Consider the following 16,025-nt stretch of genomic DNA (forward strand, 5'->3'; position numbering starts at 1 on the left):
CCTTTTTTCTTTTAACAGCCAGTTGTAGACACTTCCTTTCTTTATTGGAACTATATCTGTTCCTTCAGAAACATCACACACATTTGGCAGAGGAATGCACAATTAGCATATTCATGAGATGAATACAGTGGAAACTTTGGAGTCGCAAGCGACAGGGGGTACAATAGAGGGTGGTGGCGGTGGGGGGAGGCTGTTTATATGTGTGTGTGTGTGTGTTTGTTGCGGAACACAAAAGCAGATGGCACGGTGACTTTGAAAATCCAAAATTAGGTATGTTTTCATGAACTTCATGCTCATTGGCTATGTAAATTGCACAGTCAGACAGTCATGAAAGACAATGTTGTGTGTTTTCCAGCTTTTTTCCCACTGAGATCTCGTTTGTTGATTGAAATCTGTTCGGTACTTCTCTTAACTCCGCGTGCGTTCCCTCACACACCGGATACAGTAAGCTGGACTTAGTTGTCCTCTGATGGACAGAAAAACGAGGGACACAACTAAATCTTCTGGTCTTCAACAGTGGGAAAGACTTCTTTTGTTGATTTGGAAATGAAGGCCACAGTCTACCTGTAGACTACTTATACTAATTACAGTGCAGTTTCTCTGGCGTTGTATCTTGGATGTTGATTCTTAAAGGATGTTTGCTTTGAAAAAAACCTCCCCGGCTTTCAGGTGGTGTAATCCTTTTGCCTGGTTTGGCATTGGATACCAAAAACTTGGTTGGTCTTAAGAAGAAGAAGAAGAAAAGTTAGAGGCCTACGACAGTGTCACATCTCCATGCAGCCATCCATGTGTTGAAAGCCGAATGCACAGCGTCTTATCTTCCAAACTTTTAAACGATTTCTTGGTAGCGCCGTTTTTGTCTTGTGGAGAGTCATTAGCTGTGTTAAATAGGGTTGGAGTGGTGCTAATTGTTCACAAACCAATCACTAGCGTTGCAGGCTGTAATTCATTTATTTTTTTCCCTGACTCTTCAAACCCATTTGTTAAGTTTATCAGTATGCAAATGCTCGGCTCTACAGTAGTAATTCAATACAGGCAACAGACATATTGGAGAGTTTTGGGAGCATAAGGAAAGGAGCATCAGAGCAGTGACCCAATATTGCATATTTCTTTAGGGAGGCTGCTAATCTGCGTACACGTACTGAAACTTACATGGTGCTTAAAGACTGTGTAACTTTTGACAGATAACATAAAGAAATCTTTCTCTTTTAAAGAACTCCTTTTTTTTAATGTTCAATCAGTGTTTATGTTAAATGTAGTCCATTGAAGCAATAAATTCCTCAGTGCGTGCCGGCAGTTCCTACATGTACCAGGATGCATTGCGCACGAGCTACTGACGCCTAGCCAAAACATAGGGGAGCCGAGCTGCACCTATACTTATGTAATAAACATTAAGGTTCCGTAAGTAAGTAAGGTTATTTTCCACATTGTCAGCGCATTACATTTTCAGCTTCACTCCTTGCCTTTCACAATAAAAGCCCGACTTAAATTCACTCAGCATTTCTCTACACACAGGCTTCACCGCCTATCTTACACGTGTCTGTATATTTTTTGTGCTTACACGATTGCGTATGTATTTCAGACATGGCTCGTCGTTGGTGTACATTGGAGGGCGGCTTCCTGAGTTACTACGAGAGCGAGCGCAGCCTGTCGGCCATCGGCAGGGTGGACGTCTCCGAGGTGGTTAGCCTGGCTGTCAGCAGCACAGAGACGATGACTGGAGCTGGGTATGAACACACGCACTAACACACGATGTACATATTGCTGCTGTCTAGTAAAATCTACTGTAAAATTTTGAGGCAAGATCAGAATAACTGTCATTGTAGCTTTTTTTCATATAGATTCCCCCAATGTAAGTTAAAGCTTATAATTAAATATAACATTTAATATTGATCTAAATCCTCTGCAATGAGAAGTTAAATACACATAACTCAAACTTTACATTGGCGGCGGCCGACACATTTACAGTCAAACCCATTCGAAATGCCACTAAATCATAATTTCATTGTTCAACCTGCTTTAAGGACACGCATCCATACACAAACACCACAAAGTGATTTATTGTCTTTGTTTGGCTACATTACAATTTACTGCCTGTAATCCATATATTAACATAAACATATAGTCAAAGGCTCCTGCATAGTTCCTCTCCCTCGTCACGTCTCATTAGCATAATCTTAAACTTGAGCATTATTCACTTTAACGGAACCTATCACGGCTTTATGAGAGCTATATTTCTATGTTTACTTTGGCGGAGATGCAGGCGAACGGCGCGGCTTTAACTGCCCTCCCTCCGTTCGCTTTACGCCGCCTCCCCGATCGCTTCTCAGATTACGATTCACTTAAAAAGTTTCTCTGACGACAAAACTTTCTTCTACTTTTTTCTTTCTTCTGCAAGTGACTCAAACGCACGAAGAAGAAAACAGATGTTTTCGATCCTTTCCTGCTCACATTGCCCCCCCCCGCTCCCATCGGGTCACACTGTATACGTGTCTTACTGTGCGTGTTGCTGGAGACTGATTAAAGCATAAGCCGGGTCCTTAATGACGGCAGCAGATGTTACGAAAAAAAGGGAAAAATGCTTAATTTTGTAAATGTTATTTATACAGCCATCAGAAACACACCTGGCGAGCTGAAACTACGACCTTTCGATGAGCCGGACACTTCCACGCGGTCGTGACCGGTTTCGGTTACAATATTGTGTTTGCACAGACGCTGCAAACAGTAACATGTGGCATTTTTATTTATTTTTGCTCAGCACATACAAGGCAGTTACAGGTCACGCCGTCGCCCCCGGAAAGGCTATTATTTCTCCGTCGCCGACGCTCATAATGGCTGTGCGTTTCACTAGATTAAACTCTGCCTCACTCCCTCTCACTTCTGCAACTTCAAGCGTTCCTAGCATGCCCGCGCGCAGAGCGAGCGGAGAACGCCTCACCTCTTGACTGTCTGTCGTTCATGAATATTAACGTATGCAGATGACAACGCTCCCACCGGCAGCCTATCGCCGGCACGCAGGAGGCCGTAGGTGTCGCTTCCATTAAGCACAGCATTTGGGTAATTTCACCGTGGCAGAGGACACCGTGAATTACGGCGTGAACCCCGACGCATACTGTACGTTAAAATTACAAACCCACCCCTGAGGAATTAATGCAAAGGGAGTATGTTGGCTGGTGATAAGTTAAGGGTTTTTTTTTTCTGCCCTGTTTCGACAAGACTATTTCTAAGTCAATTCTGACCTTCAACAAACCTTTTTTCTCTTTTCTATTTAGTCTTTTCTGCTTCTTTTCTTTGCACCGTTTCACTCTCTTTCACAACGTCTTCTTCTCTCACACGCCGACAGGAATAAGCAGAATTCTAAATAGACTTTTAGAAGGGCTCAGGTGCTAACTTTGCCAGCGAGATGGGTTAGATATATGAGGGCTGGGGAATTAAGACTTTCTCAGAGCACAAGGAAAGCCTTAAGGAGGAAATAAAAGGCTACAGAAATACATATAGATAACTCAATGCTTGTTTAAACCACAGGTGAATCTTGTGCAGCAAGTTCCTCCACAAGGAAAAGTGCATGTTTAAACTCAAACTTTACTCAAGCAGAGAAAGTACTTTTTGTTGTACTATAGGTCGGCTCAAATTAGCACATGATGTCGTGTACTGTAATCTGCCTTTGCATTTATATCAAATCAATGCTGCTCCTTTTAGTCTAGCTTGACATATGTTTCCACTGCTGAACAGTAAGTTATGCTTCATTTCATTTATATTGCTCAGCGCAAACCTAAAGATGTTCGGTTTAATATAATATAACAGGAAATCTCCATATTTGATGGTATTTTCTGTCTTTAATGTTTAATTGATTATCAAAAACGGCCCCACTGACCGATTACAATTACACTAACTGATTATTGCAAGTGCACAATTTCCTGCCTTAACCTGAATTCTCCCAACAACCTACTTTTCTTGTGTGCATTATTGAGCCCAGAAGCGTAAAGTTGGATACAGTAAACAAGAAAAAAAGGAAAGAAGAATGTATTTAAAAGACGTATGACATCTCATCAAAGGAGATGATGTTCACACAAAGCGTTTACAGCTGCACAGGCACGGTACAAGAATGTGTCCTGTGCGATGACGGCCGTATGTTTCTCAAGTTCTTCTGTCGCTCGCTTTTTTTTTTTTTTCAGCGCACCTTTCACTCTCTCACTGTCTCACTGTCTTTGTTTCGAGCATCTCTCTGTCCTCTCCCCATCCACTCCCTCCCTCTGGGACACTCATAATGCGACTCTCATCCTTCCCGTCTTCTCCTTTCCGATACCCCTCCACAGCTTCCATCCTTTGCTCTCCCTGTGGAACTTCCTCTAACAAGCGCCTCCACACCTGCTGGCGGAAAGCCGGGTGGAAGAGGAAAGAGGGCGGGGAGGATAGGGGTCACCCGGGAGCACACAAACACCCGTGTCTCGCCTGTTCCCCTGACAAGCCTGAGAAGAGAGCGACTCAGCGCTGCCGTGACCCCCGTGACACGCCACCTTAAACACCCATCGCTGTAGCATTTAGAGCCTCCCTCGCCGTAGCGTACCAATGGAAACGAGGCCACCGCTTGGCAGTGTGCTCAAACCATTAAGATACTGATACTCTGACCTCTGTACCTTCACACTGAGAGAGAGACAGAGAGAGACGCAGAGAGGGAGAGAGAGAGAGAGGGGTGGAGGCAGAGACGAGAAAGACCAACAAAGATTAATAGCTGCCTTTTTGCTTCCGACAGCCACGGAAGTGTTTGTGGATGCTCACTTTTATTTATTTATTTTGTTCGGTGTGTATATAACCTAATGTGTACATGCATCTGCCACACATTGTACAAAAGCACATTCATGACAGTTTCAAGGCGAAATGCATGTTCTGAGCACTGTACTTCAATAACTACAAATATGATTCAATGAGTAGTATCAAATATTAATATATACCAAACAGAATATTTGTTATCTACTGTGTGAATTTTTTTTTAAGCTTATTACGTCTGCATGAAGTCAGCTGTGTCTGGAAATCTGTTCTACAGCTTTTGTTACACCCAGTATAATTAACTTTTAGCGGTGACCGCCGGCATATTTTCATGTTCCGTCGACAGTCAGCACGTCCCGTTTTTCATTTTTTTTATTGTACGTGTGCAAAATGTACACGGACGCCGGCGCTCGCCTCCCGCATGTGTGCGTTTTGTGAGAGATTCCAGATATCTGATACTGAGCCGTGTGTCTCTCCTGGCAGGGCTGTGTTCACCGTGGAGCTGTACCTGCAGACGGAGCGGCTACTGATTGTCGGCGCCGAAACACAGGAAACTCAGCACGACTGGATCCAGGCGCTAACAAAGGTGACACACTTTGCATACGGCACAAACACACTTATTTCCATTGCCTACCTTTTAGTTTGTTTTTCACTTAAAGTCACAAAGGAGAAAAACTATGTGAATGTGCCGCAGAGATACAGCACATCCACACTTTGTTTTCCTTCACTCTTGCTACTTTGCAACATACACTCAGTGTCCTCAGTGAGCCCCATGCTTGCCTGTGCTTCTTTCAATAACACAAGTGGTCTTACTATCTCTCCCCCCCACATGCTGCCAGGATCTTGTAACAACACCCTACATAAATGTGTCCCCTATTCCCTTTTTTTTAATCTCTTTAATCCCAGGCAACCCAGTCATAGATAGTGAGAGGTATAGCTGCATTAGTCCATATGTCTCTCCATCTGTACCATAGGCCTTCCACACCCTCCCTGTATATCCGCACACAACGGCCAGACAGAGCCTAGCAGGATAATTCAATCAGGCACTAGAAACTGAGCAAAGGTTTAAACTGACGACAAGAAGCCTGCACCTGCTCTGTTTTGGTGGCACGCCACCGTAAAAACTGTTCTCTCTTTCGTTGCGACTCGCAGTGCTTCGTCCCGGCTCAAGTCGAGGCACTGGTGCAGAGAGACGGCGAGCTGATCGGCAGACTGCACTACAAAGAAGGCTACGACCTGTACCACTGGAGGGTGGGCTGGTTTACACTGGAAGGCTCTGCCCTGCACTTCAGCTCGGGAGAAGAAGAGGGAGAGGAGGAAGTGCTCCGACTCAAACGGCTACAGGAGCTCAGTAAGCATGCTTTCATTATGTTTCTAGTTCTCCCCATGTTTATTTTATTTCAATGGGTACTTCTGCTGCTCCGAGTTAATATCCGGCAACACTAAAGTGAGAATCTTTTGTTTTGCATACAAAATAATTGCGATATTTCATTTTTATTTATTTTTGGGATTGAGGTAAAGATCTGGAATATTAACACTCTAATAGTAGCATTCCTCCCACCGCCCACTGACATCCATTTTGCCAATATCTCCACATCACTGGCGAACAGCAGTTATTTAAAGGATAGTCAGTGGAGGGAAGCTGCCAGTCACGAGGGAAGGCTCAAAAGTTCACGCATACTTTGGCAGATTGATCGATGCGCCAGTGTGATGTGTGAACAGAAGGGAGGGAAGAATCAATGGATCCTTTTTTAATCCATTTAACGCTCGACGTGGATCAAATCGCACAAAGTGCCCGCCCCGTCTTCTCACCTTGGGCGGGATAAAGAACTGCAACAGTGCTCATTTTGATTCCCGGCTTTCTCAAACCATATTTGTCACAGCCGAGGAGCCGTTAAGGCCAGAAGGGACTGTGTTTTGTCGGTTCTGGAGCATTGAAAGGATCCCTTTAGGAATCGCAGTCTGTGACATGGGATTAACTGTTATTTTCTCTGCAGTGACACCACAACATAAAAAGGTACCCCCTGTGTAGCAGTGAGGGATTTAATAAATAGACTTTTCAATTAAAATCGCTCCCATGTTTCCAGCATGCAGCGCTTCAAACTGCAGCAGGAGTGATGCAGCCTCTTCATTTGACTCGAGGCTGGCACAGTTACCATCATTTTTCTAAATATCTTCTCAAAACCTTCTAAAGGGTTTTTTAATAAAGTGAAAGCTGCAATCTCTGGCTTTTATTCATTTTATCCTTAATTGCCTTGACTGTTATTTATTCTACGTTTGCCTCAAGCCCAATGACTAGGGACACTTTTTTTTTTTACTATCTTTAGCTTCATCGTTCCATTTGTTTCATTGATCTTTTGTCAATGTGCAGTATTCACTGGTCTTGGCTATGAAGCACTTTTTGTTTGAAAAGTGTTATATAAATAAATAAATGCTCAAGGAAAAAAAACAACAAATAAAAAAGAATCATATCCCCAAAGAACAAGAGTGCGCTACCTCTCAAAATGGCTTCTTGGGGGGGGGGTTCAGCCGTGAACTTGAGAGAGGATTGATCTTTTTGTGATTCACAAATAACTAGAACTAAAGCCCAAATGAAAAGGAAATGACAGATACAGTTGGATAATCATTAACCTGTCGCAGTGCACAAATCCACCGTCCCACCCAGAACTCTCTGAAATGAACACTTAAGATGAGCACATTAACTCTGAACTCATTCACTGCAATTTTCTCACTGGATTTCTCTTAAGGCAGCGGCTCAATACAGGAAAAAAAGGTTAATCCATTGCTCTGCTCAATCATCTAAAAAAAAAGCATATTTAGCAGCCAGATTCCATTCCAAATGTGTCCACACGGAGGTTCATTTTATAATTAAATTACATTTTATATATATATATATAATTTTTAAGATACAAAGCAATCACATCTAACATGTTCAGAACTGTAAGTGATGATTCAAGTTCATTTCAAAGTAACTTAATACTTAATTCTGATCAGATTCATATTTCTATACCTATTGTGTTAGCCTACGGCGACATCGTACATACAATACAGTTAATAAAACTAAGGTGGGGTATGTGAAAATAATAACCCTAATGAATGCTGCAACTCCTTTTTAAGTCGTGTCACTTATGGAGCCATTACAGAGGAGACCCCGTGCCTCCCAATTTCGACGATTTTAGATTTTTCTTTCGGATAAATTGCTAAACTAACGCTTCCCTGTAGAGTTCTTACCACTTGTAGCTCTACGGAGCGACATTCACGATTGACACTAATCTCCACTCATGAAAATACCGCCGCGTGCCAGTAAAGACCGTGAAAAAGACCGCTAGCTAGAAAACACGACGTAGAGTGTTTCAGAAGCTCAGAAGAAAAAATACCTATAGTCTATTATTTTACGTAGCCGCGGGCCGTCGCACAGAGCAGATCGAGCCGGGCAGGAAGTGGAACAGCTGTTGCATCCGGTGAAAACATTGGATCCCTCAACGAACAGGGCCAGTTCATTGGAGTCTTTGTTCAATGGCAAACATTGGCAACCGGGCTCGTAATATTATGAGGTTATCATACAGAACCTGTCAAAATAAACGACACTTAATGCTTCCACTGGAAATCTGCACCAGCGCTCTAAATCACCCTGATTTTAGAGGGGGGGGAAAGCCCCTCATAGAAATCTCTTACAGGGCGCCCGGTGCAAATGATGGAGAGAACAATGCCGCAGACTTATTTCCTTAACACATAAAAATATTAAGTAATAATAATGTTCCCACTGAGCTGTAAGATGGATAAAAGAGGATTGCTTTTGTGTTTGTTCAAACAGCCGTGACAAATGTTTTGCATTTACCTGATAACACTGCTAATAAACTTCTCACAAGTCAATATCAATCTGTGAAGTTTTCTTTTTTTTCTCTTGTTGTTTTGGATCAGAATCAAATACTGTGCCCTTGAATATCTGCCAAAGAAAACAAAAATCTAATTATTTGTTAAGAGAGACTTTTGGGGATTAATTGCTTTTGCTGTTTTCACCCAACATACAAATGACAAATAACAGAGTCGTATGTCGGGATGGGAATTGATGGATGCTGATTTTACCGATTCTTTTTTGATCCCCTTATCGATTCCTGATAAACTCAGGTGTCAGAGCCGTGTGTCGAGCAGATGCAGAGATTGCGGTGTGTGTGTGTGTGTGTGTGTGTGTGTTGGAGGAAATGGAAAGAACTGGTTGTTATGTAGAAAATACTGTCCTTATATCTATTATTTGAGCATAACCAGTGGGAACTTGAGTAAGATCAAAGTGACAGATGTTGCTTGGAGATTTGTGACTCACAAATGCACAGCTCATATTTTAATTTTATTTTAATTTTTCTTTGTTATACTTTCTGTCTGTTGCGTTTGTGCTTTCTGCCGTGATCCAAGCAGCTACTTAAACCAACAGAAGAGATTATGGTAGTGCTTTCGAGTCCCTGAGCCCAGTTTCTCTGTATCCTTGCACTGTTATGATAAAAGATTGATTTGTACAGTTGAAGTTTTCTTTTCTTCCCTTGTCTCTCTCGGTGTTAATCCTCAGTGCAATCTTTATTTGGTTGCAATTCGACCAACTCTGTGGAAAGCTTGACCACTGACACTGTATTCCTCTCTCTCTCTCCCCCCCCCCCACACACACTTTTTGTTCAAACCACCTTTTAGTAAGTCGATCACAAAAAACTCCACCCAAGTGTTCCTTTGAAACAAGAAAATGTTGTTAACTCCAGTTGGATGCATTTGCCTCTCCACTGCTGTGCCTTACTTTTCTTTCCACTACACAATATGTCTGCACATTTGAAAAGATATGTCTAGACAAACTGTGCAGTGAGTGTCTTAAGAAGGAAACAAATACTTAAGAGAGCGGAGACCTTTCAGTAAAGAGGTAATGAATGCATTTTCCAAGTTTGTAGCGGCGGCTTCTAAGCGACGATGCTTTCGACAGAGATTGAACGACTGCAAATGTCAGATTTAAACGCATTGCGTTAGTTTGTCTTTGAATGTACACTGTATGTCTTTGCTATTTTTTTTACAAGTTGCTGCTCTTCTCCCCCCCCCCCCAGCTGTCTCCACACATACGGAGGGTGAGGACAAGATCCAAGTCCTGCTGATGGTGGAGGGAAGAAGGTATGTCCGGCTGTATTTATTTATAATGATGCATTCCGCAATGCCGTCGCCTTCGTGTCGTCAGTCCGAATGCACTTTACCTACTGTAACCATCGGCGGTAATCAAAGTCTCGCTTCAGTTTACAGAGAAGGCGTCACGGCACGTCGCACAGGCCAACAGTCTCCCCCTTTTTAGAGCCTTTGTGCTTCCTGCGTTAATTGCTTTTTCGTCTGTGTGTGTTTTTGATGAGACCTCGCGGGGGAAACCGGTGCTTGTGTATAGATGTGTACTTTTGGTTGTTTTATTTAATGACTTGTCCAAATATATGAAATGCCACATCTGGAAATGATTTTTCCTTCCCAAATCTCTCTCTCTCTTAACAGAACAGTTTACATCCATGGCTTCAACAAGATGGACTTTGCACTGTGGCACTCTGCCATCACACTGGCTGCTGCCACAGATGGCAAGGCGCTCAGCGACCAACAGCTAACTAAGAACGGTGTCCCCATTATAGTCGACAGTTGCATTGCTTTTGTCACCCAATATGGTGAGTTGCATTATACTCACAGGGGAGAGAAAAGTAAAAAAAAAAAAAGATATATTTCCGCATGACTATTATTATGATTTCCCCTTGAGGAGCTGATTCATCCGGTGTGCTGCGTCGTGATGAGAATGTGCTGCTTTCTAATGTAGTCTAGCATAATGTTGTGGCATTATCCCATCTCTCTTTTCATCATCATCATCTTTTTTTCTTTTTCTTTTATAGAAATGTAGAAAATATAGTCCACTGCACTACACAAAATCTATTCTACATATTACTTCCAACAATGCACGATAAATGCAGAAACTTATACATTTGCGTTATAAGTGGTCTGCAATGTAATGAGGGATTGGCATAAAAGTCAACTCTGACTGAAATTGCAAAGTGGTACAGAAGGTTAACATACCTCGCAGCGACAATTTCATTCTGCCTGCAATTTAGATTCAAATGTGCTTATGTAACGTTATTAAATCCCACAACTTAGCATCCATAAGGTTGCTTATTGCCTTTTTTTATAATTGTATTTAGTTTTATAGAAATCTACAGTATGTACTGCCATTTGCTGTCGCAGACACTACACATCAGACAGTGACAAAACCAAAAAAATGCAGAGATCGTAAAATGATGAGCCGGTCGTCCATTTTTTTACCAGGTTTGTGCCAGGAGGGGGTCTACCAGAGGCCGGGGGACCCTGGGCGAGTAGCCGACCTCCTGGAGGAGTTCACCCGGGACGCCCGTAATGTGAAGCTGAGGGAGACAGAGCACCACCTGGAGGATGTGACTGACACCCTAAAGAACTTCTTATCCCAAGCGGAGGATGCACTGCTGACCAAAGAGCTTTATCCATACTGGGTGTCAGCTCTGGGTATGTGGTGTATGTAGTAATACACTCTGTGCTTTACGCTTTGTAGCTTCGCAATAGGCGAGGACCTGTTGCTTCAACGGTTGAATAATTACAGTATGAACCTCATTTTCCTTTTTGTGTCCATGGTTCCCATGTGTCCCAGTTTCTAGTTTTCTACAGTAGTTCTCCTCCGTGTGTTTTTTTGTAGACGAGACGGACGAGAGGCCGAGAGTAAAGAAGTACTCCACTTTCATTGAGAGTTTGCCAAAGATAAACAGGTCAACCCTGGATGCTGTGCTCCAACATCTGTACAGGTACACACACACACAAACACACTTCAAACTGCGCACAGGTACACACACACACAAACACGCTTCAAACTTCGCACAAACGTTTAATGCTTTGTTCTAGTTAGGCTACTTCAAGGTCGAGGTTAGCCGTGGGGATAACGTTTATTGTCCTGAAGGAGAATAATGCATGTGGTAACAAAATGCCAAAACCACATTTAACTGTTTAAATGTTAGTCCAGAGTAAACTATTGCACTTTTTATCCCACTACATATATGTGTCAGCTGTCAGGCTATTTATCAGATTAAGATTTTTGTATAAAAATCATATGATGAGCTCATAGAAAACACTACTCTGCCATTCCCAATTGTTTTTTTGCTCGTGACCTGTAATACAAAATAAAATCTGTCTAGTTGGAGCCATCTTCAGATGTTTTCCATCAAAGAGATATTTCTCCTCTAAACTTCTCAGATTGTTTCATAAAAAAAAGAAACGCACAAAAACAAGCACATTTGTGTATCAAAACTTACTTTTCTTCTTCTGGTCTCCCCCATTAATCATCTCACAACCCCTCAGATTAGTCGATTTTAAACTTCTGCTTAAGTGTTAATATTGTCATATATCATATATAATAAGATATCGGTCACAGGGGACATTTCACTGCAGAACCAGTACTTTTACTTTGACACTTTAAATACATTTAGCTGATTTTTCCATGCAGGACTTGGAGGTTTTTTTTCCGTTGTACTAGTACTTTCACTTAAGTAAAGGAACTGAGTGCTTCTTCCACCACTGGTACGTCCATTGTAGACACTTGACATACTTAATTCGACATAAACTACTATTTTTGACAGATCGTGCATTATAACTCATTAGAATAGCAGCACAAATTGTTCGATAGCTCTTGTCTTCCTCCTGTTTAGTGAGTGGACTGGTGGCAGATAGAACAGGTGGAGCTCTACAGATGCCAACTCGCATCACAGACACAACAAGTTTGAGACCCAAAGGTCCCGCACTCCGAGTAGCCCCAGGGTTGCTATTTGTCACCTGCTAATTAGCCCGTTGTCCCTATCTGCTCTGCTAATGACCCACTCTCTCCCTCTGCTGTTTGTTTTTCTTCTGACCAATCAAGATACTTTCTAGTCACATCTCGGATTTAGTGGGCGATGTATGTGTGATGGCCTTCAGCCCACAGCCTCCTCCGGTTGAAATTGATGACTCAATCCCATATTGTTTTCACCATTTATTGCCATTTTGTCATGATCTTGATTTTCTACTTCCTGTTTTATTTTTTAAATAATCACTTCCCCTTGTGTCATGTCTTGTTTTACTCCTGTCCTTGTGTTTTTCCCTCCCTCTGATTGTTGATTTGATCCTCCTGTGTCTATTCACCCTGCCCTCGTGTCTTTGACTTTTTCCTCCAGCTGTGTCTCGTTTTCTTGATTAGTGTCCGTGTGTATGTATATATATATAATATATATATATATATATATATACATACATATAAATATATACATATACCTGTCTGTCCCAGTGTTCCTTGTCTGTTCGTCACCCCTGTTACATTGATGTTACCTGGTGTGCTTCCTCGTGTCTTCCTCAGTTTGTGTTTTCAGTGTACTTTTTACCTTTTGTATTTAATAGCCAGCTCCCTCAGGGGAGTACAGTTGCTTTGTACCTTTTTGTGTTTTCAGCTTTGTTTTAATAAAAGCTCGCTTTTTGTTCTCATCAACTTGTGAGTATTGCGTTTGGGTCCTCCCCTGTACACCGCACCGTAACACATATAGCAAGTAAGACAGATTGACTGGCTCATTATTAAAAACTCAGCCAATTAGCACACACAGTTGAAGCCCCATGGCATCTTTTTTTGGGGGGGTAAATCATATATTTGAAGTTCATTCTCAGGCAGTTGTTCACTTGCAGTGTTGAAGATTTTTTCAGCTCTTAGTTATAAATGACAGAATACAACTATGTACAACCCACGGTGTCGGCATTACACACGAGGTGCAGAGGCTAAAGCTAGCAGCACAACTTGGATCCCGCCCTGCAGCTGCCCCCACACCGCAGCCCTGTTTTTCCACCTCTAGTTTGCATTTCTATACAAACACTGCGCTGTCTTGATGTCTCATTCACTGAAGCTCACTTTACACCTCGCTCCCTCAGAAACCTGCAGTGGATAGTCGTGATTTAGCTGCATTATGTTAATGAGGTAGATTGTTTGGAGAAGACTTAATTGGCCCTTTGCTGAATTTGGCCGAACATTTTCACTAAATTCTCTGTGTACAGTATGTGTGGGCATGAGAGATTTAGAGAGCTATTGAGCAAGAGATAGGAGTTTGTGTTGATATACATGTGTGTGTGGGTGTGTGTGTGTTTGTTTGAAGGCACATTTGGGTTATTCTAACCACGTTTTTTTTCTATCATTCAGGATTCAGCAGTGTTCCCACCTCAACCACATGCAGAGCAAAAAACTGGCCTCTGTCTTCTCCACCTGCTTGTTCCAAACTCGGGGACAAACCCCACAGGAAATGAGCGTCATCCACGACCTCATCAGCAACTACATTACACTCTTCAGCGTGAGTTAAAAACATTTTAAAAGAGATGATGAAGATGGTGACAAAGGGCTGAGCATGGTCACATGATATGGGTACACCTCTAAGATGGATCAAATCAGATTTTAATTGTTTATTGCGTGAACACTCATAACACTAGTTGGTTAGTTCAGCTGTTACAGTTATCAGTCAAATATGGAAACCAACGTCTTTGCCGACTGTGCTCTGCAGACAATGACGACACACATCTCCAAAAAATACAGAATATGTTGTAAAAACAGGTCACCTAGAAGAAAAACAATACCCTGAGAATCTTGTTTAGGACATCTTTCGCTTGAGATGAAATGAGGCCAGGCGTATGACTCCGTTTGTTCTATATGTGAGGAAAATACACTATTTCTTTCCGCTTTGACGCAGCAGTGTGACTTTATTCTTCGGTTGTTTTTGTTGCGGTTATATTTCAGCAGCGTTTTAAAGATGTTTTAACTACATGCACTGTAAATGCTTCATGTGATGCAGTTTGAACCAACTGCATGTAAAACTATAGATGTTTTCATGCTCCTTATTGTATAAAGTGATAATAATCTTCAGGATCAGATCTGGCAACTGATGCCTGGAACATGAGATTTTAAAATGTGTTCTTATATATAATCCACTAATGATAAGAAAGGATTCTAAACAACTCTATGCAAGTTACATTTCAGGAAAGTTTAGTATTGTAGTATTATAGTAAAACGAATTTCAAAACAGAAGCTTAAAATTGACAGAATTGATCAAGCTCCAATAGCGCGGAATCCTACATTTCCCATAATGCAACTCTTTAGTATCTTGTGTTATACCCTGCCGGCCTTGGGGAAACTCCCACTTCTTTCCCTGATGACATCATACAGTAAGGGTCAGAGTTTACAAAGCTCCGTCAAGACATTATACAACTGTTTTCACAGGCTGATTAATACAGTAACAATAACTGCAGGATTTAATTAAAGAAATGTTTTAATAATTATTACTGGTGAAGGTTTACAGAACATCATTTCTAGACAAACTTCTGGTTCTTTCTATAGAATGCAAAATAGTTGTATACATTATCTGTACTAAATCATCCAACATTTAAATCAAACATATTATATATGACTCATCTAGTCTTCCTGCTAGATTTAGTGTGACTTCAAAATCTATTTAAAAAAAAACCATCCTAACATTTATACATTTCATATCCTAAACCAAGCTGCACGCTTGACTTTATTTACACTTTCTTACTTCAACCATCTGCGGAGCAGAGCTGTTGTTGCCAAATCTCCACAATTGGCTTGACTTTGCTGATGTGCGGATGGTCGGGGGGGGGGGGGGGGTTTGGGATCAATGTTACCCTTGGAGAGCTGCCTGGCTTACGGGATACGCAGCACAGAGCGACTGCTAATTCCCAACAGAACGCCTGGATCTCTCTTGTTCTGACGTTAAAGGAGGAGCATTCATTCCAAATCGGTTCGGGACGCCGTCGTTCGCATGACAAATAGCCATTAAGCTCAACCAATCCTAAGCCCAAATACCAGTGAATACACACACTGCAACATAAAACGAGTGAGACATCTCGCTAATTAAAGCGCCAGCTCTGTGCTGGATGTCTTCGACGGGGCCCATTATCAGGCCTGGACACACACACACACACACACACACACACACTATGAGTTTGTGAGTGTATCTCCCCCCCCCCCCCCACCCCTCTACCCCCAATCTTCTCTGCCATTCGTGGAACTCTAACAAAGCAAATTGTTCTCTGAAAATGATAATGGTGTAAAAAAAAAAAGTTGGAATAAAAAAGTATAATTTCCCACACAGAGCTTTGTGAAAGGAAAGAGTATTCACTTGGCACTGAGCTGTGTCAAACACTCACAGCCAACTTCCTTCTCAAAA

The 16,025-nt window shown here is 42.0% G+C and overlaps 1 protein-coding gene across 3 annotated transcripts in view; it reads left to right on the plus strand.

Moving 5' to 3' along the window:
- Positions 1-16,025, plus strand: part of arap2 (ArfGAP with RhoGAP domain, ankyrin repeat and PH domain 2) — a 99,864-nt gene that overhangs the window by 66,932 nt on the left and 16,907 nt on the right. For all 3 annotated transcript variants that reach the window (XM_029455305.1, XM_029455306.1, XM_029455307.1), the window contains exons 16-23: positions 1,583-1,727; positions 5,251-5,353; positions 5,920-6,118; positions 9,846-9,909; positions 10,273-10,436; positions 11,083-11,295; positions 11,483-11,588; positions 13,991-14,138. In XM_029455305.1, coding sequence (XP_029311165.1) covers positions 1,583-1,727; positions 5,251-5,353; positions 5,920-6,118; positions 9,846-9,909; positions 10,273-10,436; positions 11,083-11,295; positions 11,483-11,588; positions 13,991-14,138 — 1,142 coding nt within the window. The remainder of the gene's footprint in view (positions 1-1,582; positions 1,728-5,250; positions 5,354-5,919; positions 6,119-9,845; positions 9,910-10,272; positions 10,437-11,082; positions 11,296-11,482; positions 11,589-13,990; positions 14,139-16,025) is intronic.

Source organism: Cottoperca gobio, chromosome 18, assembly GCF_900634415.1.
Source record: "Cottoperca gobio chromosome 18, fCotGob3.1, whole genome shotgun sequence".
NCBI lineage: Eukaryota > Metazoa > Chordata > Actinopteri > Perciformes > Bovichtidae > Cottoperca > Cottoperca gobio.